Below are 19,224 nucleotides of genomic sequence, written 5' to 3'. Positions count from 1 at the left end.
TGGTTGAATACATCTCCTCCGGTTCCCTTTGCTTTTTGCCGTTGGCCAATTTCTGCCCCACGGGAAGCTGCAGTGTGCTAACGGTGGTGGGGGTGGCCACCTCACTGCAAACTCCAGTCCACCGGGGATGGACAAACACCCCTCCGGTAAAGCCTTTCACCCAGCCTTGCCCCAAATTTCCTCTCACGGAGGAATCACCAACCGGTGCTCAAACTCCCGAGCGCTTCAGTATCCAGGGCACGACTGTGGCCAGCACAGGATCCTTTGGCAGATGCTTGAGCAAGCTCAGCCCATGCAGGCGGTTGTGGTGGTCTTGTACAAAATGCTCCCTTTTTTTATCGTGCTGTGTTCCTGATGGCAGGAATGAATTGCCACAAGGAGTCCGGAGGACAGTTGTGTGTTGGTTGGAAGAGTCCCGGCAGAAGTACGTCCTTCCAGAGCTGCATCAGTTTATGCACGGACAGCTCTGCAGCAACACTGTCATGCAGAAATGGGAATTAAATGCTGCAGAGTTTGTATTAATTATTCAGCAGCTTCTGTGCAATGAAAGACAACGGCAAAACTGGCATAAAAGTAGAGACGACCTCGGACGCATTCCCTGCAGGGATCAGGAAGGGCAAAGGCTGTGGTCCTCAAGCGTCAGTAGCCTGTGCATCATGTCCGGGAGATCCAGCCAGTGCTCTTTGGTGCTTTGCAGGTGTGAATATCGACCACTTCTAGGCAGTCCTGGCAGCGCACGGCACAACACCAGTGGAATTTGCACTCGCATTTTGTCATTCGGCTGACGCGGGAGGTGTCGTAGCCTCTCCCGCAGCACATCACTTCACAGCTGTCCATGCCGCGGGAGGTTTGGTTACAAACCCGACCAGCTGTCCCGAGGGACCCTACAAAGGAAATGCAGGAAAGATCAGGAGGTGGATTTTAAGGAAGGACAGAAAGCATATAAAAATAGTTATAGGAACCATAATTTGCAATGTATGTGATCCTTCAACATCACATCACCTGGGAATCAAGCCAGAGAAATGCCTATAATAAGGTAAAATTGCTCTCAAATTCTCAAATTTATCCTGGAAATCAGCTTTGGAGATGAGAAGAAGTAAAATGGACCAAATACTTCAAGGCTCTACCTGATTCTGTTAGTATCATCGTGCTTTGCTTCATCTTTCCATAGCACCTCTTTCCGCCCCAGTGAGCAGATACCCTCCCCGAGGCAGCCGTGCAGCCCCCTCCTGCCCCCCGCGTCCAGTCCCCCGGGGCTGTGTGAAATGGGGTGCCCAGGAGGAGCATCCCTGTGGTGCTCAGGAGCTCATGGGCTCTGCAGGGGAGCTCTGGGTGGGCAGGGGAGAGCTGGGAAAGAGGAGACCGCTAAATTTGGTGGCTGCAAGGGGCATGCTGGGCAGAGTAACCATGCTGTCTTTGCAGAAGTGAGCACAGAAGCACCCCAACCACTTGGCATTGCCAGGGTCCCCCCACGGCCCCCGTGTCCACCAGCTCAGGTGGCAGCTGAAAGGTGGCTGCTCTGCGCACCTCTCGTCTCTGCAGGGTAAGCACCAAGGGTTCTTCTCCTCTTTCTTGATAGAGATTAGGAGAAACTAAATTACAGCCTGCTGTGGACAGAAGGAGGGGTAGGGGAACGTACCCTACCTCTTCATGTTCTTACAACCTCTCTGGAGCGGCTGAAATGCCTCTGCCCATCTCCGTGTGGCACCAAATGGCTCTTTAAGGCATGTCTTAGCCTGAACAGCTACTGTACCACATGGGAGCTGCTGCTCATCCCATACAAACTTATCTTAGGGTTCACTTTCGGATCTATATGTACCACAGCTGTTGCCAGGTTATTATTATCCATCTGAAGACTTCACGAATACTCATTGCTTCACCTAATTTCTTATGTATTGCTATTATAAATCAATTTCAGGTATATCCATGAGATGAACATTGTTGTGACATTTTCCCTAGACCTGATTATAGCTCCGTTCTTCTGTTCTTGGCCAAAATGGGATTCCCTCAATATTGACTGCAGTCATTAAATTTACTGGAAACATTTTACAAAGTGTATTCACAGGTATACATCAAACATGAACAATTTACCTTCTTAAAGAAAAAAAAAATACACGCAGACATTAATTCAAATTTGCATGAGCTAGGATAGCAAATCAAGCTTAATTAATAAAACTTAAGCTGTAATTAATCTGTACTTATTAAAAATCTAAGCTGCGTACATTCTAATTTTCTTTCTTTTCCCCCCTATGGTGTATTTATGTTTGTATATACCACCGCTGCTGTTTTGAAGCACTTCACAACATACAAGTATTCATCGTTCCTCCATCCTTTACTGTCCCCAGCATGAGGGAGACTTCATGCCTTTTGAGGCCTGGGCCCAGACACTGAGGCAACGAGTGGTCTCAGGCACTTGAGTAAAGTCATCTTCTCAGACTGTGGTTTTCTGTGGGACCAATATGTGGTTTAGCCTCTTAGCCATGGTGGGGGATGTTTTGCCTTTTCTGCATCTAAGAGGACAGGCTTCAACTGCTGCTCCAGAGGAGTGTTTCAGTCCCTTGAAGGCATCTCAGCCTTCTCTCCCACAGCCTATATTCCTGTATTTATTTAATTATTTAAATATTCATTGGGTAGAAATATACACGTGGAAAGTTTCAATATCGAATCACTGGTCCGGGTCTGCTGCAGGCAGAGCAGAAGAAGGGTGTTGCATGGCCACCTACACCCTGGGCTCAGCGGGTGCCCATGGCTGCCCCAGGAGCTGCTCGCCAGCTGCTGCCGACGGCGGAGACACCGGCCACGGCTCGGGAGTCCTGAGCCACGAAGGTGCTGTGGCACCGGCCAAGTGGAGACCCGCTGAGCCACCTGAAAGGGAAAAGGCAGAGGGAGGGGAAGACACGCTGAACAGAGCCAGGGATGGGCTCCTGCACCTGCAGCCTGGCACATCCCAGATCTCCTCAGGGTCCAACCCTGCTCATGCTGCTGCCCATGGACCAGTGCTCTGTGTAGCATCCTTGGGGATGCAGCTGAATGGCACTTTAAAGTGAGTCTCTGCTATTTGAGGAGCACCTCAAGTTGGTGTAAGAACCAGTGACATCGGGCATGCTCTGCACCAGGGAACCTGCAGTAATTCCCGGTCTCCTGTCCCCACGGCCAGTGGCAGCACCTGAATCCTGGTGCAGAGGGTCCCAGGGAGGAGGAGAAGTACCACCAGCAATGACCCACACGGGCGCACACCACCCCTAGCAAGCCCTCTGCCACGCAACTCTCCCTGCAAGGACAGCTGCACTGGGGCAACCTGCACAATGGGCAAAACTGTGATGCCAAAAGGCCTTTCCCTGATCCTTTTTCCAGGAATGGCTCCACCCTGGGGGAGAGAGACTTCCAGTGGCCCCCGCTGCCCCCAGTCTAGGCAGGGCTGAGGAGTGGGGCGGATGCAGAGCTACATGATCCACCCGTGGTCCTGTAGGAAGCCTGTGGCAGAAAACAAACCAAACCCTGCTTCCCAGCTACCACGTTCTCCTCCATCCGTGACACTGTGCAAACAGCTGGGGCATCTGAACGTAAGTTCTGGTGCTTGTGTCAGCCCACAGCAATATCCATTGCATCCCAGACTGCAAAATACAACTGAATAACCACTTTTATAGGCGCTCGTCCTGCCCTCTCTGCTCAGACAAAAAAACGGTACAAAGGCCAAGCTCGCGACTCGTATGATTACTATTCTGCGTTGGGAATTTGGTGTGAATTCCTGCTTACGTCCCTGCACGGGCTCCCCCTCACCTCCCTTGCTCTGCGTGCTGCTTTACCCCGCTGATGAAGCCCAGCCCCAAAGTCCTGGAGAGCCTGGGCTGTGTAACGCAGCACGTCTAGGATGATAATCTCCGACAACCGTGATTTGGGTTAGATTTCAAACCACTTGGTGCTTTGCTCTCTGCATGTGGTTTGTGCGAAATGAGCTGGACGCTCAATAGCCTTCGCTGTGCCACCATTGCATGGTGTCATTCCTCCAGCGAAGGCAAAGCATAGCCGCTCCCCACCTCAGCACCCTCCTGACCGGGAGCGGAGCGGGGCCATGCCGCCTGGCTGCTGGGGTGGAAGGAAGACCCCACGTCCCCCGCCGTGTGAGGCCAGGCACGGGGCATCACGCTGGGCTGTGATGAGGTGCAGGAGCTGCCCCGGGAAGGTCTGACCGCATTCCTCAGCTGAGGCACAAGTTAGTTTCCAACTCCAAAGTTCTCATTTCCAGATGTTTGGGGAAACTGCACAGCAGCGAAGGAGAACCTGAGCAGAATATGCCTGCTGGCTTCAATGGGAGTTTTGCCACTGACTTCAAAACCAAAATTATTTCACCTCCTAACAGGTAGTCAGAAGCCAGTATCACCTGATACTACCCACAATACAACATCAACATTTACTATGTCACTAGGAGAGGAAACTAAATTATCCACAGAACATGACGAAAGAGAAAACAGGCTCACGTAAAGGCTTAGTTTCTGAGCAAAACCAACATTTTTGAAAAGTTCAAACAGCATCTTCAGCATCTCTGCGGCTTCTCTCATGAGAAAGAAAACGAGCAATAACTGACAGCGAGCAGCCAGGCAAGTTACTGCGCTCCTTGGGGGCATTCACATAGCCAGGTGATGGAGACAACAGAAGACACTAAACAAAATGCGGCAGAGTTTTCTGAGCTTTGCCTGCTACCTTGTAATGCACCTCCTCATCACTTAAGAGGCAGGAGTATGTTCTAACTTGTAGAAGGTTTTCGTGCAACCTCTTTGTTTTTATTTCAAGTGTTGGAATTGCCATGCCGACACACTACATTGTACCTGCCAAAACATCCACAGCTTTTAATACTGCCAACTTTACGGCCCATACATCAAACTCTTTCTTCTTGGTTTGTGCAGTTGTTTTCTTAAGCAAACATATGGTAAGTTGAAAAATATTTTTTCTCCATTCCTAAAGCACTAAAGTGTATTTATTCCTTTATAACATGAGAGTTTCCCTTCTATTTCTATTGATTAAAAATCTGGCTTCAAGCGATAAAGTTCATTGCTTGACTTTCATCTAAAAAAAAAAAAGGCAGTGAAACCCCCAACAACAATAAACTAGTTTCCACATGAGTGTTTGGGAAAAAAAAAAAAAAAGAAAAATATTCACAGAAAAGTAGCTCAGAAGCTACTTTTCAAACCAAGAAACATTCACATTTCACATACAACACCTCGGTACAGCAGGGCTGGAGAGGACAAGCAGCGTGCACCGGACTCAGCCTTGGCCAGAGGGGCTGGGATTTCCCAGGCCAGCAACAAAGAGACAGCAACGTGCTGATAAAAACAGCTTATCCAGATCAGTTTAGAGCAAATGTTCCTCGCTCTAATTTCTGTAGCCACTGAGAGCTGTCATAACCTCTCAGCAACCAGAGGCTCTTGGGGCGATTGTGCTGCTCCCTTGCCGGATGGTGCTTGGAGGAGAGCTGCCCTGATGGAAGTCATCGCAAGCTCCACTGTCAGCTTGCACGGGGCTGGGACTGCACCCAACATGTTTGCAATCTGTAAATTGGGAGACACAGGCCAAGAAGTCACACAGGGACTGCCTGCGTGCAGCTAACCTCAGTGAGAAGTTTTTGACATAGATCAGGATTGGTTTCCCTCCATGGGTTACATACCTCAAGTAGTAACGCATCTTGCCCAACACCAATACTTTGCAGGCTACGTTTTAATTTCACATTTTTCTTTCACTCTGGACTTGGCCTCATTCATCTCAAAAATGCAGGAAATGGCTTACGTGGGGCAGCAGAGAAATGAACACGAAAATAATCCTGTGTAGGACCCAAAGCAGGTCATCCTGGACATGTTGTTTGTCACCCAACACGCAGCTCCCAGGAGCTGCCCATAGCACTGCACATGCACTTCCACAGTGCTTTCCACCAGGAGACCAGGTGTGGAGGGTCCTCAGACACAGCCACAGCACCTGTCTGCCTGTTGGGTACACAGGAGATGGCCACCGTAATCCAGGTCTACAACCCACACCCTACATGCAGGCAGAGGCAGAGATGCTGGCTTTGACAGCACCCAAAATGGGACCATGTGAGTGTTGGGAGAAACCTACGGATGACTTGAAGCACATGGCGCATGGGTTTGCAGCAGGTCCTGAGGGACAGCTGCAGCAGCTCAAGACCATCTACACGTAGACACGACCTGCCTCTGCTCCACCACTATCTCCACATGGCCAAAGCCTCATTGCTACCAGAACAGTTGCGAACAGTCAACACGCGCTCACCAACACCATCCTGCCGCTTGCCCGCCACCTCCACCTTGGTGTCCACGCTTGAGGACACAACCTCCTCGCTCATATGCACCACCTCAACATGCATAGCTGAGCTCTGCTTGCTCTACACACTTTGGTGGGGGTTTCCCTGCAGGAAGAGGCTTCACTCAAACAGTGCCTATGTTTTTTCGTTGCTCTGTACAAATGAATTTTTAATAAACCCGTTCTAAAATGTTTTCTTTTGCAGGTAGACATTACACTGCTTTAACAGTCTCTATGAACACCAGACTGCAACGAAAGCTTGTCCAGCAAGCTGGTGATGCCCACACTACGGCTGCTTGAGTGTTTATTCCTAAAGCAGTCTCTGCTTGTCCACCGGCACGTTCAAAATACGGTAAATTTGCAACAGCTTTCAATCAACCTAGCCTGCATGGATGGTCAAATAGCAATCTTTTAAAACTTAAAATGCTTCTAACAGAAAATTATAAGCAGACAAGCAAGAGGTTTTTTAGAGCATTTCGGAGAAGTTATGCATTCAGGGTAAGAGAGTACATGCTACAGCAGGACTGCCACTTGTGTAGCCATCACTTTAGTTCCCTTCACAGCTTTATCATTTCTAATAGGTCTCGCCCTGTGTAGGCTTGGGTATGCTTGTATTGGTTTTGGGAGCTGGAAATTTATGATAATATAAAGACCACTCAAAGTGTGGCAAAATTTGTAAGTTCATGACAAGATTTTCAAAAGTCCTCTGGGATGTCTGTTTCTATCAAACTATGAGTACAAAATTGTGAGTAAAAATTATTTCGGCATCCATGTGAGCAGAGTTAAGTGAATTCTGAACACTTCTGAAAATCTTCCTTTGGTCCTTTTCTAAAAGTCGTGAAATCTTAATGCTAGACCAGAGGTGGTTGGGTTATTACGTTCTCTTGCTATTGAGTTGTTATTAGTGTTTTCCACGTATTATCTCACTCCCAAAAGCAATGACTCCTCTTTTCCTTCTAGGAAAAAATAATAACACCACATTTTTCACATGATTCATGTATGTACGTCCAGCTACCTCCCCCAGACAAGCTGCCAGACCCAGTGGGGTGTATTCAGTCCCAGCACCCTGCAGGGCCCGCCACCAGAGAGAAGAGCCACCTCTAAAATCCCCAATAGCAGAAGACGAGATGCATAGTTTTTTGGATAGGCCACTGATGATACAACCCCTGAGCACCTTTAATTTACTGGTTCATATGTGTTGGTACGCCCGAGCCATGGAGGACACTGGCTTGGTCATTTTACAGTTTGTGAAGACGTCTCCTGGTGAAGTCGTGACGCTTCATAAGGTTTGCTCTGGGAATCCTTCATTCAGTCCCAATACTATCCAATCTGCAGATATACTTTTTTTTTTTTCTTGAAGCACTAAATTGCTCGAATTCCCCAGTGAATGAAAGGCAGAACTGTATTCAAGGACATACTAAAGCACTGTGGTATTACATTTAGCTGACGCTGAGATGCTCCCCACCTGTTTCCAAACTCAGACTTCCATAATCTCATTTCATTTCCAGTCACTTAACAGGGCTGACACTCTGGAGCGCTCAACAGGGCAAACCAAAGGTAATAAAGAAAAAATGCTGCTCAGCTGCTGAAATTACCTCTCTCAAAGCCAGATCAGTTTTTGTTCATCTGATTCTTTCTTTGCTCCATGCGGGCAGCAGGGCATCCTGCATCCCATTAAAGGTTTACTGCAGCTTGCCAAAACTGTGCTCTTCCAAACAGCCACATTCTCTGAATTCTGGGCAGCAAAGAAACACTGCCTCATCTGCAGCCTTATCTTAAGCTGAGCCAAAGCACATGCCAGACTCTGCCATCTCTGGGCAGGCTTGACAGCGTCAGGCAAGTGCACATAATACACTGCGGTAAAAAATGCCCACTCTTCTCCACGATAACAAGACTGGCCGATGAGATTAGGCTTAGTACAAAGAGATTATTAAATGGCCTTTTGACATAGGAGTGGGTCGTGTATGGGCTCTCCTTTCTGGGGGAAAGCACAGGTTCTACAATGAACAAGGCAACTTCAAGAAACAGAGTTTTGAATCAATCCTAGTCTGCAAAGTTAGTCTCTGCACAATGCCACAATATGCCCATTTATTCACTTGGATTAAAGTATTAGACTTTACAGTATCGGTCACTATTCAAGGAACAGTATGTGCTTGTGCAGGGAATGAGCGTCACCTGCAAAAGCCATAAATAACATTTAAAATTACCTTGACTACTCAACTAACCAAAAACACTGTACAACATAAGCGTACTGGATGAAATTCTGTGTTCACTGAAGTCAATAGTACATGACCAGGATTTCACATATTGTTCTTATTTAAGTACAGTTGTTTTGCAACGCTTATTCCAAGTCAACTTGGATTGTAAATATGCAGCGGTGCCAAAAAAGAGTTGAGCTGCTATCCAGATACTTACAGATATGTCATACCGGGTGCAATCTGGTACGTTATACAACCTATTAATTAGTTCCACAACATCTTTTGTACATTACTCAGCCTGGCTCTCTTTTCCAAATTTCTGGGTTTCTAGCTGCTAGTTTTTAATTGCCACATCAGGAAATACTATACACGGGTCAAGAACCGTTAGCAGGATTCCGGGTGCTTGGCAATGCCTCGAATCCTGTAACGCTGTTAAGTGTGTCTCTACTGAAATTCCTGGCAGTGGAAAAATTCAGTGTTAATAGCAGCCCTGAAACTTTACCTCTTTCCGCTGGGGCTGGCACAACTCTTCAGAAAATGTGATGGTTATCATGGATGGAGCCAGCACTGTCTTGTAAGGAGGGATGAACAGCTGTGTCACTCGAAGCAGTGTGCTGTGCCCCACCAACTTCTACGCTTTCATCCACCTGCACGCCCGTCCTCCAGCTGCCTTGCACCACGTTACCGACAGCTGCATTGACCGGTGCAAGCGTGGTTTGCACCAAGCTGCTGTACCTCCGACATTACTGATGGGGAAAGGTGTGTCTACAACTAGGAGGTTCATGGTCCGCAGTGAGCTGCAGGGAACATGCAGATAAAGGAGGTCTGCAGCAGTGGCATAACAATATGGAAGAGAAGCAATGCGACAGGAGGTGGTATCATAGGGACATCACGGGACTTGGGGCTGCTCTAGTTACATCTGGCAGCTCTGGAGTGAGCTGTGTGATACAAGCGTGTATGTGGCTGTGTATGGTATGGACCCACCTCCAGAGCATGACTCAAACTTGTCCTAAAACCAGTTTTTGCCTTGCAACGTCTCCAGGGCTCCATAGCATCTGGAAGAAACTGCTGAATTATATTAGAACAGCTGGCTGCCATACATCTATGGGCATCAAGGAGCTATCGTTCCTGTACAGAGCTGTCCTTCCAAAACATCTTCCTGCCTGTTTCCGGCTGGTTACATGCATGGATTTTTTTTTTTTAAATATATAGATATATACACACACGCACACAATAATAATGATAATTTTTGACCTTCAAAGTACAAATGTCTTAAATAAAACCATTCACGTGTAACAATAGAGGCTTACCTACATCCCTGTCCCTGATACAGTAGTCTGGAGAGCTTTCAAAGTATACCAGGTCATTCTTAGTTGGCTTCTTAAATCTCTTATTAGCCACAGTGAAACCCGTGCCATCTTGATTCATGACCACCTGAATCGCTCCATTGTATTTCTTCCACAGATAATCTCCTGTTTTCCTAAAGTCTGCCATGGCCAGCCAACAGGTCCTTAGAGTGCACGATCCACTCACACCGTGACATTTGCACTCCTGTTTCAAAAACCGCTTCACGGCCTGTTTAGAAACGCAGTAAAATATACACAGGTAAAACAAACGGTAATTTATGCTTCTCAGCCCTTTTCCATTCACCCTGTAATGCCAGGCTCGCAGTGGGGCTCCAAATCACGGTCTGTAGTGACACCCTCTGGTAGCATCAAGTCATCCCCACATGGTTGGTTGCTGGACTCAACCGTACGCACAATCCTCCGGCTGGTGGGCCTACCTTCCCTGCTCCTGCCAGTCATCCCGAGGATCGGGATGGTCCATAAGGCCAGGACACAGATTGGACAGGAGGAAACGATCTGGGAAATGGACAGAATTGCTCAGAGCCTTGGTAGGCGAAGGTACCCCCTTTCCCCGTCGTTCCAGCTGAAGCATCGCCATGCTGACCCTCTCTAGCTTGCCTTCATGAAGTTGCCCTTTGCCCTGAATAGTGTTTCAAATATTGCCCAGAAATTCCTAGGCATTTCATATTTAAATGATTTTACAGAGACTGTGCAAAGCATCGTACCTGGGCTAGGCATCCGATCTATGCAAAATTTTAAAGTATGGTATTTTTAAAACGCTTATAAGCCTTTTAACAAACATTTTAGAGTAAGACCTTCATTAGCTTGCACTGGAGAGATCACCTTCATCATTAATTTAATGTCTGGATAGCATTAAAGCCATTTCAGCTTCATCTCAGACATTTAAGCTATCTGTATGATGTTGGAGAACAACAGATGGGTTCATATACAATAAATAATTCATTCCTAATTCTGAAGATATGGATATTTGATCTATAAATATTGTGCCTTAAGGGTTCATGAAATATGAACGTTTTAGAGTTTGTACAAGAGGAACAGCATCATGGGAGGAAGGTGAGAGAGGAAAGCTCCATGATTAGAAGTGAGACTGATGCACAGTGGGGCAGCATTTTTCAATCAAGCGCTCAGCAATAAAGCCAGAATGTGTTATAAAACCAAAGTACTTTCAATTTTCTTTCCAACTTGTAAACGTTACAACTACTTCAAAGAAGTCACTGACATTCCCACAGCCCCACTTCATTGCCAAAGGTACTATCACGAAACTGGGATTTAAGTGGATGCTTGGTTTTAATTATCTGAGTAGGAATCAGTTTGACTACTTGTACATTTAAAACAATTTGCTGGAATAGTGGAAGAAGCACACAGGAATGCAGGACTGCTTTTTTGTCAGTGATGTTCCTATACTGATACACAGCATATTATTTTGTGTGACTCATATGGGAATATTACAAATATTTATTCTGTGTATTTCTGAATTAGTAAAATCTGAATAGTCTAGTTTTAAAAGAAACCTATCAACACCCCTTTTGCAGGTGAGAAAAAGCAAAGAGCACAGCCGGTCTTACCCAGATCCAAATGCCAGACTTGTGGGTGGGCTGAGGTACTGAGATCCCTGCAAAGCTAAACCTACACCATTGCACTGTGGATACAAAACAGCATCCCTTTCTACAAAGCAGGTCTAGAGCATATATGAATGTGTTGATTATTTTTAATCAAATATATTTATTAAAGTCTCTCGAGCTTTTTCTAAAAAACCCTACCTGCTTACCAATACTCTCTTGTTATTTGGTATATGTATTTCTTTAAACTTACTAAGACAATTATTTCAGAAAGTACTTCCCAGCATGGAGCTAATTCACCCCTATAAAGTCTTTGCTTGTGTCTCTTTTGGAGAGTAACATCGATATAGTCATAGTATTGCATATGCATATCACTGATCTGAATAGCCTCATCTGTCTATATTACATATGAATTACACCTGCTGGTAATAAACAGGTGGAGGAAAGATGTTGAAGGAGAAATATTTATCAGAAAAATCATCTACTTGCAGTACAATTCATCTAAATCAGATCTTTTCTTCTAATAAGGGCTAGTTAATACAGAGCAATTGTACAGTCTATAAAGGGAACTTTTTAATACAAAAAGATCAGAATATGAACAATTGGCTTTCTACTGACTATATGTTAAGAAAAACCAAAGACAAGAAACAAGAAGTCTCTACGAATCATTTTAGAAGTGCTTGTTCTAGCACTATAAAATATTTTTCTGTGTTATTTCAGATGTTGTGGATGCAGCAAATTTTGAATATGTTTTGAATAACGAAACAGTTTGTTCCAGTTTCATGCACTGTTCTTACTATTTCTGGCTACCACCACAAAATGTTAGTGCATGTATTCCTCAGTCCTTGCACCAGCAGTGGGCAATAGGCCTGGCAACTACTCCTTCTACTCACCTACAATAAAAAAGTAAAGACTCTTCTTGTTGAAATTCAGGAATGGTATTTTCATACAATGTTTAGAGAAGGGTTTTGTTTAGAGCAGGTCATACCCCAAGGCCAATGCCTTGTGAAGGGACATGTATTTTAGATTTATTTTCTCGAAAAGTGAAGTAATTGTGTTTTATCTCTGCTCATTTTGTGTTTAGGTTTACAGTATACATACAGGAATGGATGGGATGTTTTTTTTCTCCAATGCTATTTTGAATTTGCTCTTTAATAGCCAAGCCCGTTCTTCACTGTGGTCTTCAGCTTCCCTTAGGAATTTCTATTCTATATTCGCCAAAAGTAAACCTCTTCCATATATAAGGATTAGGCTCAAAACAAAACCTCCATCCAAACTGATCCTGCAACGAGTTGGGCTCAGGCTGAACTTCCCACACCAGGAGCCACTGAGCTGACTCCGACGGGAGCACTGCTAAGCAGTTGCGCTCCACCTGTTTGGAGACCTCTGCCACACTGAACCTCCAAGGGAGACAGAAACGGCACCTCAGGCTCCCGCTCAGCCCATACTGCTTCCAAACTCCTGAGACCAGTCAGCAAGGGCCAACCATCACCTGCCCCAGAGCCGGGAGAGCTCACCGAGGGCATCTCCAGGCATCTGCTGGATGGGCACCCACCTTCCTTCCAGCTCTGTTGTTGTGAAGGTTCATCAGCGCTCTTGCATCTTTTCCTTTCCGTTCTTTGGCGTCGACGAAGGCTCTGGCAAATTTAATGCCGTAGTCGATGTTATCGCTGCAGCCACCCCAGTCAAAATGGCCCTTGCTGTCCTTGGCAGAGCCTTTCTTCTTGGGATCGCAGGAGCAGGATTTCAGCTCCCCTTGGCTACATGCCCTGGTGATGGCAAAAACAACTCCAGCGGAGGAGATGGCATGTACAAAAGCAGATTCCCGACTACCTGAAACAAAAAAAGTCGCTTTAAAAATCGTGGGGGCAGTTAGTTTGAGTGGCTATCCTAACTCCAGCCATTTATCCTGGACTTTTTTGCTGAGCAAAAGATAAAACTGGGCTGAAATCACACATTCCCTGGAGCCAGAATTAGTCATGGCTTAAACTTGGACCCCTCCCTGGTAAAAGCTCATCAATATAGTGTTAGAGTTGGAAAACATTAAACGTGTGCTTCTGATATTGATTAATATACTTCCACGGATCAGTTGTTTTGTACAGATACGTGAATAGGACAGCTGGTATTTCTATCGTGTTTCATCGATTCAGGAAAATATATGAAGTGCTATCTCAGAGATAGGTTTACAAAATTATTAAATAGGGACACTGGAACAACATGTACATTGCAAAATACTCCAAATAGCTCCAGAAACTAGCTTTTCCTCTTCTGAAGCACTCGGAATAAACCTTCCTGCTTAAAAGGTGGTAGGGAGAAACCTTGGGTGTTATTTTCTGAAAATAAGTTAAATTTAGGTTTTCTGCCTAGAACCAAGCCCGCTAGGCGTAATCTACACAAACAAGCTCCGTTGGATCGATGGCACTGCTTGTGTCATGCTTGAGGCAGGATTTGGCCTGGCAGCTGTGACTTCCACACGCCAGCTGTGCAGGCAGCTTTCCCTTCTCTTAACGAAGACACTTTATCATACCAAACATTATCTGCATTTCTAGACTATGCCTACTCTTAAGCTATCAGGTATGTATTTCAATGTGGTAATTGCTTAAGTTTATTTTAAGAGGTAGTAATTTACAATACAGACCTATCATATATTGGCACAACTCTATTCATGATAATGGGATCTTTAAATATTGTGAAAGTTTTTAGCACGGAAAGAGTGAGAAGTAGATTTTTGTGCAGTATCTGAGGATACTAGCAGTGAGAGACCCATTCAGAAGACTTGTAAGCTTTAAGTAATGTTAGCACACTGAAGTGGGACCCTAAAGAGGGAATGTTATCTGTGACTTTATTGTAGGGACAGCATTACACCATATAACTTACTATTTAGTGTTTTTATTCCAGTAGCATCTAGATGTTTCAAATAGAAATGGGCCCTAGACTTCCGTGTGCTGCACAAACCTTTGGCAAATGGCACCTAAAAGCTTGCAAAAGGACTGGGCAAGCCCTGCCTTCCCTACGCTGCCTTCCAAAACCAGGCAGGAGATACTGTGGCTTGTTACAAATCACGCTCTTTCTGAAGACTGATTTCTGAGAAAACGTATTCAGAAACAGGAAAACTTTTAAAAGCGTTAATTAAAAAGAAACACTTGATGTTGTCGGAAGACAAGTGTTTCATTTGAGTTTATTAAACTAATCAAACCCATTTCGTTTCAAATTAGAGGAATATCAAGCTACATTTCCCATCGCAATCACCGCCTGATCAGGCTCAGCGCAGAGCTCAGAAGCCTGATGCCTTAATTCTCTCCCATGAGCCAACAGTGAAAACTTCACTTTTGGAAAAAACTGCATTTTTACTTTTTTTTTTTTTTTTTATGAAATAGCCTCATCAGCATTAGGCCATGTTCTGCCAGACGTGTTTTCCTGAATGTCAGACAAACCTCATCGAAACCTTCAGCTGATGGGTGACGTTACTGGTTACTCACAAATAACTGCTAAGGGAACACGGAGCTGGTTACGGGAACCAAGCGCTTAGCAGCGGCGGAGCCTGGCACCGAATGATGCTCCGCGGATGAAATCCCACTGCTCGGGTCAGCACGCCCAGGGTCTCCTCTCCTCCTCCCCATCCCCACTGCCGGGGCAAGGGCGCCGGGGTATTTTCCTCCTCCTCTCCCTGTGGGTGCCACGCTGCTCGCAGCCCGGAGATGCTGTCTCCAACCGTGCCGGGGGCGTCCCAGGGACGCAAGTGTCAGGGCAGGGCTGGATCCGGCAGCTGTGTGCCACAGCTGTGCGCCCAGGTGTGGCGTTTGGCAAAGAGAGCTGCAGTTTAGAAGAACCTCAGCACGTTTGTCACTTGGATAGGGACATCCGGGCACGGTAACAGATCTCGGCCCTTTCTTTGCGTCAAAAGGACCACGTAAGCTCCCTGAAGACTCGCTAGATGCCTTAGTCCAACATTGAGGTGGCAACAACACCCTGCTTAACCATCCTCCCTCAGGGTGGGAAGCGCGTTGTGGTCCTCAGCTGCTCGGGGTCTGCACAAGCTGGGCTCACCCCAATCGGATGCGTCCCCACTTACCTCTCCCCCGGAGCCTGGTCTGAGGGACCGGCGGTCGCAGCCCCCGCAGAGGGCTGTGGGGCTGGAGGGCAGCGCTGCCCGGCACGGGCGCGGGCCCCACGCCTCGCCCCACGCCTCACCCCACGCCTCGCCCCACGCCTCGTCGGCAGCACAGCCCTGGCGGGACCGCACCCCGCCACTGCGCTTCCCCGGCGAAATGCTCCAGCGGGAACCGGCCTGCGGAAGGGGTTGTCGGCTGCCATCCTAATGCAACTGGGATGCTGTTTGGACACGGGCGGTCCCTTTCAGCCCCCCCAGAGTACTGGTCTCCCTAGGCAGGGTGGGCTGTGCTGGAAAGCCCTCTGCCCAGCTGCTGCATTCTGGCACCTGGATTTCTCTGTAGCCCTTAATTTGGGGGTCCAGGACGCAATGAAAAAAACCTGAGAAGTTGGGAACTGCAGGGCCAGCCCCTAATACACCAACCCCCGCCTTTCCGAACCTCGCCCGCGTCCTTCTGCCCGGACACAGGTTTTTAGGCAAAGCAGCGCTTCTCGGTATCGTACGTGCTGTTCCGCTGACTGCGAGACTCCAGGGTAATTTTGTGTTTCCCCTCCCCTTCCTCCCGAAACATAAAAGGAAGCTTTGCCGCTGCTTGGAACAAGGGTTGCAGGAGGGTGGCTGTTGCTCGCCCGGCAGTACCAGCCCCAGCGCTGACCGCCCCAAAATCCCCCCCAACCCTTCCGCCGAGCCTCTAAACCCCTTTTACCCTTAGGGTGCTGCGCGCCCCGCCCGAGCTGGCGGGAAAGCGGCTGCCACACCCTGCCACGCCCTCTCACGCCCTCCCACACCCCGCCATGCCCTGCCACGCCCTCTCACACCCTCTCATGCCCTCCCACACCCTGCCACACCCCACCACGCCCCGCCACGCCCTGCCACGCCCTGTTACACCCCACCACGCCCTCCCACGCCCCACCACGCCCTCCCACGCCCTCTCACGCCCCTCCTCGCCCTCTCACGCCCTGCCACGCCCTCCCACGCCCCACCACGCCCTGCCACGCCCTCTCACGCCCTGCCACGCCCTCCCACGCCCCACCACGCCCTGCCACGCCCTCTCACGCCCCACCATGCCCTCCCATGCCCTCCCACGCCCCACCACGCCCTCCCACGCCCCGCCATGCCCCACCACGCCCTCCCACGCCCTCTCACGCCCCTCCCACGCCCCACCACGCCCTGCCACGCCCTCCCACGCCCCACCACGCCCTGCCACGCCCTCTCACGCCCCTCCTCGCCCTCTCACGCCCTCCCACGCCCTCCCACGCCCCGCGGGACTCCCTGCCCCGCCCGGCCCGGCCTGGCCCGGCCCCCCGGACTCACTGCGCAGCAGGACGCGGCCGAGCAGGCGCTGCCCCCGCTCCAGGGCGTTGCAGTCCCAGCGGTGCCGGCGGAACTGGTGCTGGCACTCGGCCGTCCAGGCGGCCACGCCGCGGCCGATGGAGAGCATGGCCTCGGGGTGCCGGCGGCACAGCTGCCGCTGCCGGCTCACCAGGCCCGGCACGTTGTCGCACATCACCCGCGACGAGCCCACGGCCCCCATGTACCTGCGGGAGGGAAGGGGAGGGGCAGCGCCGGGGGCCCGCTGCGACCCCCGGGCACCGGCTTCGGGGGAAGCGGGGGGGGGGGGGCGCTGCGCGCCCCTTCCTCCGGCGGACCCGGGGGTGCAGAGCTGCCTCTGCCTTTTTTGGGGGAAAATCCTTTAAAATTAGCCCCCGCTGCTGTGGTTTTTAATAACGTGAAGCGTTTAGGGGAACCCCAGACCCCGCTGTTACAGCTCCGTGCAGTACTTTAAAAAAAAAAAAAAAAAAAAAGAAAAAAACCTTGACAAAATTTAAATTACATCATCATCTGTATCCAGATGGTCTCTATTAGTCCTGAAATATTTCGAAAGGTACCTTTTATAAAACCCAAACTACTATAGGTGTCTTTTGAAGGGATCAAATAGAAGAAAACGTCCTTTTCTTGTACTTTCATTATTTTGTACGATCATAAAACCGTTAAAGCCGTGATTTAAAAAAAAAAAAAAATTAAAGTGGCAGTTAAAAGACACCATGACAAAAAGCCACCGCAATAAATAACGTTTATAGGGCTACGGACACAGATAGTCGTTTTATTGAAATACGCGCAGTCTGATAAATCAGGCTGTGATCCCGCGCCAGCCAGCGTCAAGGCTAAATGCGTTCCCCGGGTTTGTAAGAAGCGGTTTAGCTCCGCTCCTGCGCCGAGGCTTCTCGGTGCGGGCTCGGCTGGGGTCCCCCCTTCGAGGGGCAGGTTTGTGTTTCCATCCTAACCCGCTCCGCGGCCCCCCCGCTTTGCAGCTCGCTCGGACGCCCCCCGCCACGAGCTCGACCACCCCTCGAAGCGGGGTCCTGCGCTGCCCGCGGGGCTTTCGGCCCCTTCGCACTTGCCGTTTGCACTTGAGCGAGGAGAAGCTTTGAAGGAGGGAGGGGACGGGGAGGGCGAGGAAGAGGGGGGAAAAAATAATAATAATTTAAAAAAAAAAAATTTTTATCCCTGCCGTAGCCAATTCCCAGAGCCGCCGGGGCGCGGAGGGCTGGCTGCCAGCAGCAGCGCTTCCCCGCGCACCTCGGGCGTGTTCCCCGCTCCCCGGCCCCCTCCCACTCCCTCCGGCGGCCCCGCAGCGCCGGGGCAGCGGCCAGGGCTGGCAGCGCCGGCCGGGGGTGCCCCGCTGCCCCCGCCGCCCCCGCCGGGGGTCCCCGCTGCCCCCTCTGGGGGTGCCCCGCTGCCCCCGCTGCCCGGCCGGGGGTGCTCCGCTGTCCCCGCTGCCCGGCCGGGGGTCCCCGCTGCCCCCTCTGGGGGTGCCCTCCTGCCCCCGCTGCCCGGCCGGGGGTCCCCCCTGCCCCCGCTGCCCGGCCGGGGGCCCCCGCTGCCCCCGCCGGGGGTGCCCCGCTGCCCCCGCTGCCCGGCCGGGGGTGCTCCGCTGTCCCCGCTGCCCGGCCGGGGGTCCCCGCTGCCCCCTCTGGGGGTGCCCTCCTGCCCCCGCTGCCCGGCCGGGGGTCCCCCCTGCCCCCGCTGCCCGGCCGGGGGTCCCCGCTGCCCCCGCCGGGGGTGCCCCGCTGCCCCCGCCGGGCCGTGCCCCCCGCGCCCCCAGCCCCGCTCAGCCCCCGCAGCTGCTCTGGGCTTACGCGGAGGAGGAGGAGGCCGGGGAGCAGGGACGGGGTGTGGAGGGAGATGCCGAGCCCGTCTAATCCCGCTCGCTTTAAGGCCGGGCTTTCTGGACCGGAGCAGCTGGCAGCGGCGAGCTCCGCTTGTACGAGCCTGCGAGGGAGAGGCTGCCCCCCCCCCCCCCCCCCCTCCAATCTACAATTAATCCGACCCCACCTTCCCCAAGAGCAAATAAAAATTCCTGGAATTGCACAACTTACCACCATGAGGAGGTGACCGGTGGGGTCGCCCAGACCAAGACCAGGGGAAGAGACCACCAGATCCCAGAGAGAAAGTTCATGTTAGAAACGCTTCGGTCCACATCAGGTCAGTCGCGGGGGGCAGAAGAAATCCCATGGAGCAACAGCGACGGCCAGGAGCAAACGCGCCCCGAGGGCTTCTTCCTTCGGCGGGTCAAGCGCCCCCGCATCCCCACGCACGGCCGCGGGGTTTATTGATCCCCTCCCGGGACACGGGGGACGCCGATCGCTGCTGCATCGCTGCGCATTCCTCTCGATTCGCCC

General features: G+C 50.2%; 1 protein-coding gene across 1 annotated transcript; it reads right to left on the bottom strand.

Moving 5' to 3' along the window:
- Positions 1-654: 654 nt before the first annotated feature.
- Positions 655-19,046, bottom strand: WNT2 (Wnt family member 2). Its single transcript, XM_075707385.1, has 5 exons — positions 18,922-19,046; positions 16,856-17,079; positions 12,986-13,263; positions 9,815-10,079; positions 655-884 (listed from the first exon to the last, which is right to left on the bottom strand). Exons 1-5 carry the CDS (start codon positions 18,999-19,001, stop codon positions 655-657), a joined length of 1,077 nt encoding a protein of 358 aa, XP_075563500.1. The 5' UTR covers positions 19,002-19,046.
- Positions 19,047-19,224: the final 178 nt, after the last annotated feature.

Source organism: Pelecanus crispus, chromosome 1 (assembly GCF_030463565.1).
Source record: "Pelecanus crispus isolate bPelCri1 chromosome 1, bPelCri1.pri, whole genome shotgun sequence".
NCBI classification, from domain to species: domain Eukaryota; kingdom Metazoa; phylum Chordata; class Aves; order Pelecaniformes; family Pelecanidae; genus Pelecanus; species Pelecanus crispus.
Note: the sequence above shows the minus strand (reverse complement) of the source record. Positions and strands in the feature narration are given on the sequence as shown.

Excerpts from the sequence above, each read along its gene's own strand:
- WNT2 (XM_075707385.1), bottom strand. The coding sequence starts at position 19,001 with ATGAACTTTCTCTCTGGGATCTGGTGGTCTCTTCCCCTGGTCTTGGTC. Across the intron at positions 17,080-18,921 it reads CCGGTCACCTCCTCATGGTG|GTACATGGGGGCCGTGGGCT; the intron begins GTAAGTTGTGCA and ends TCCCTCCCGCAG. Across the intron at positions 13,264-16,855 it reads CGGCCGCGTCCTGCTGCGCA|GTAGTCGGGAATCTGCTTTT; the intron begins GTGAGTCCGGGG and ends TTTTTGTTTCAG.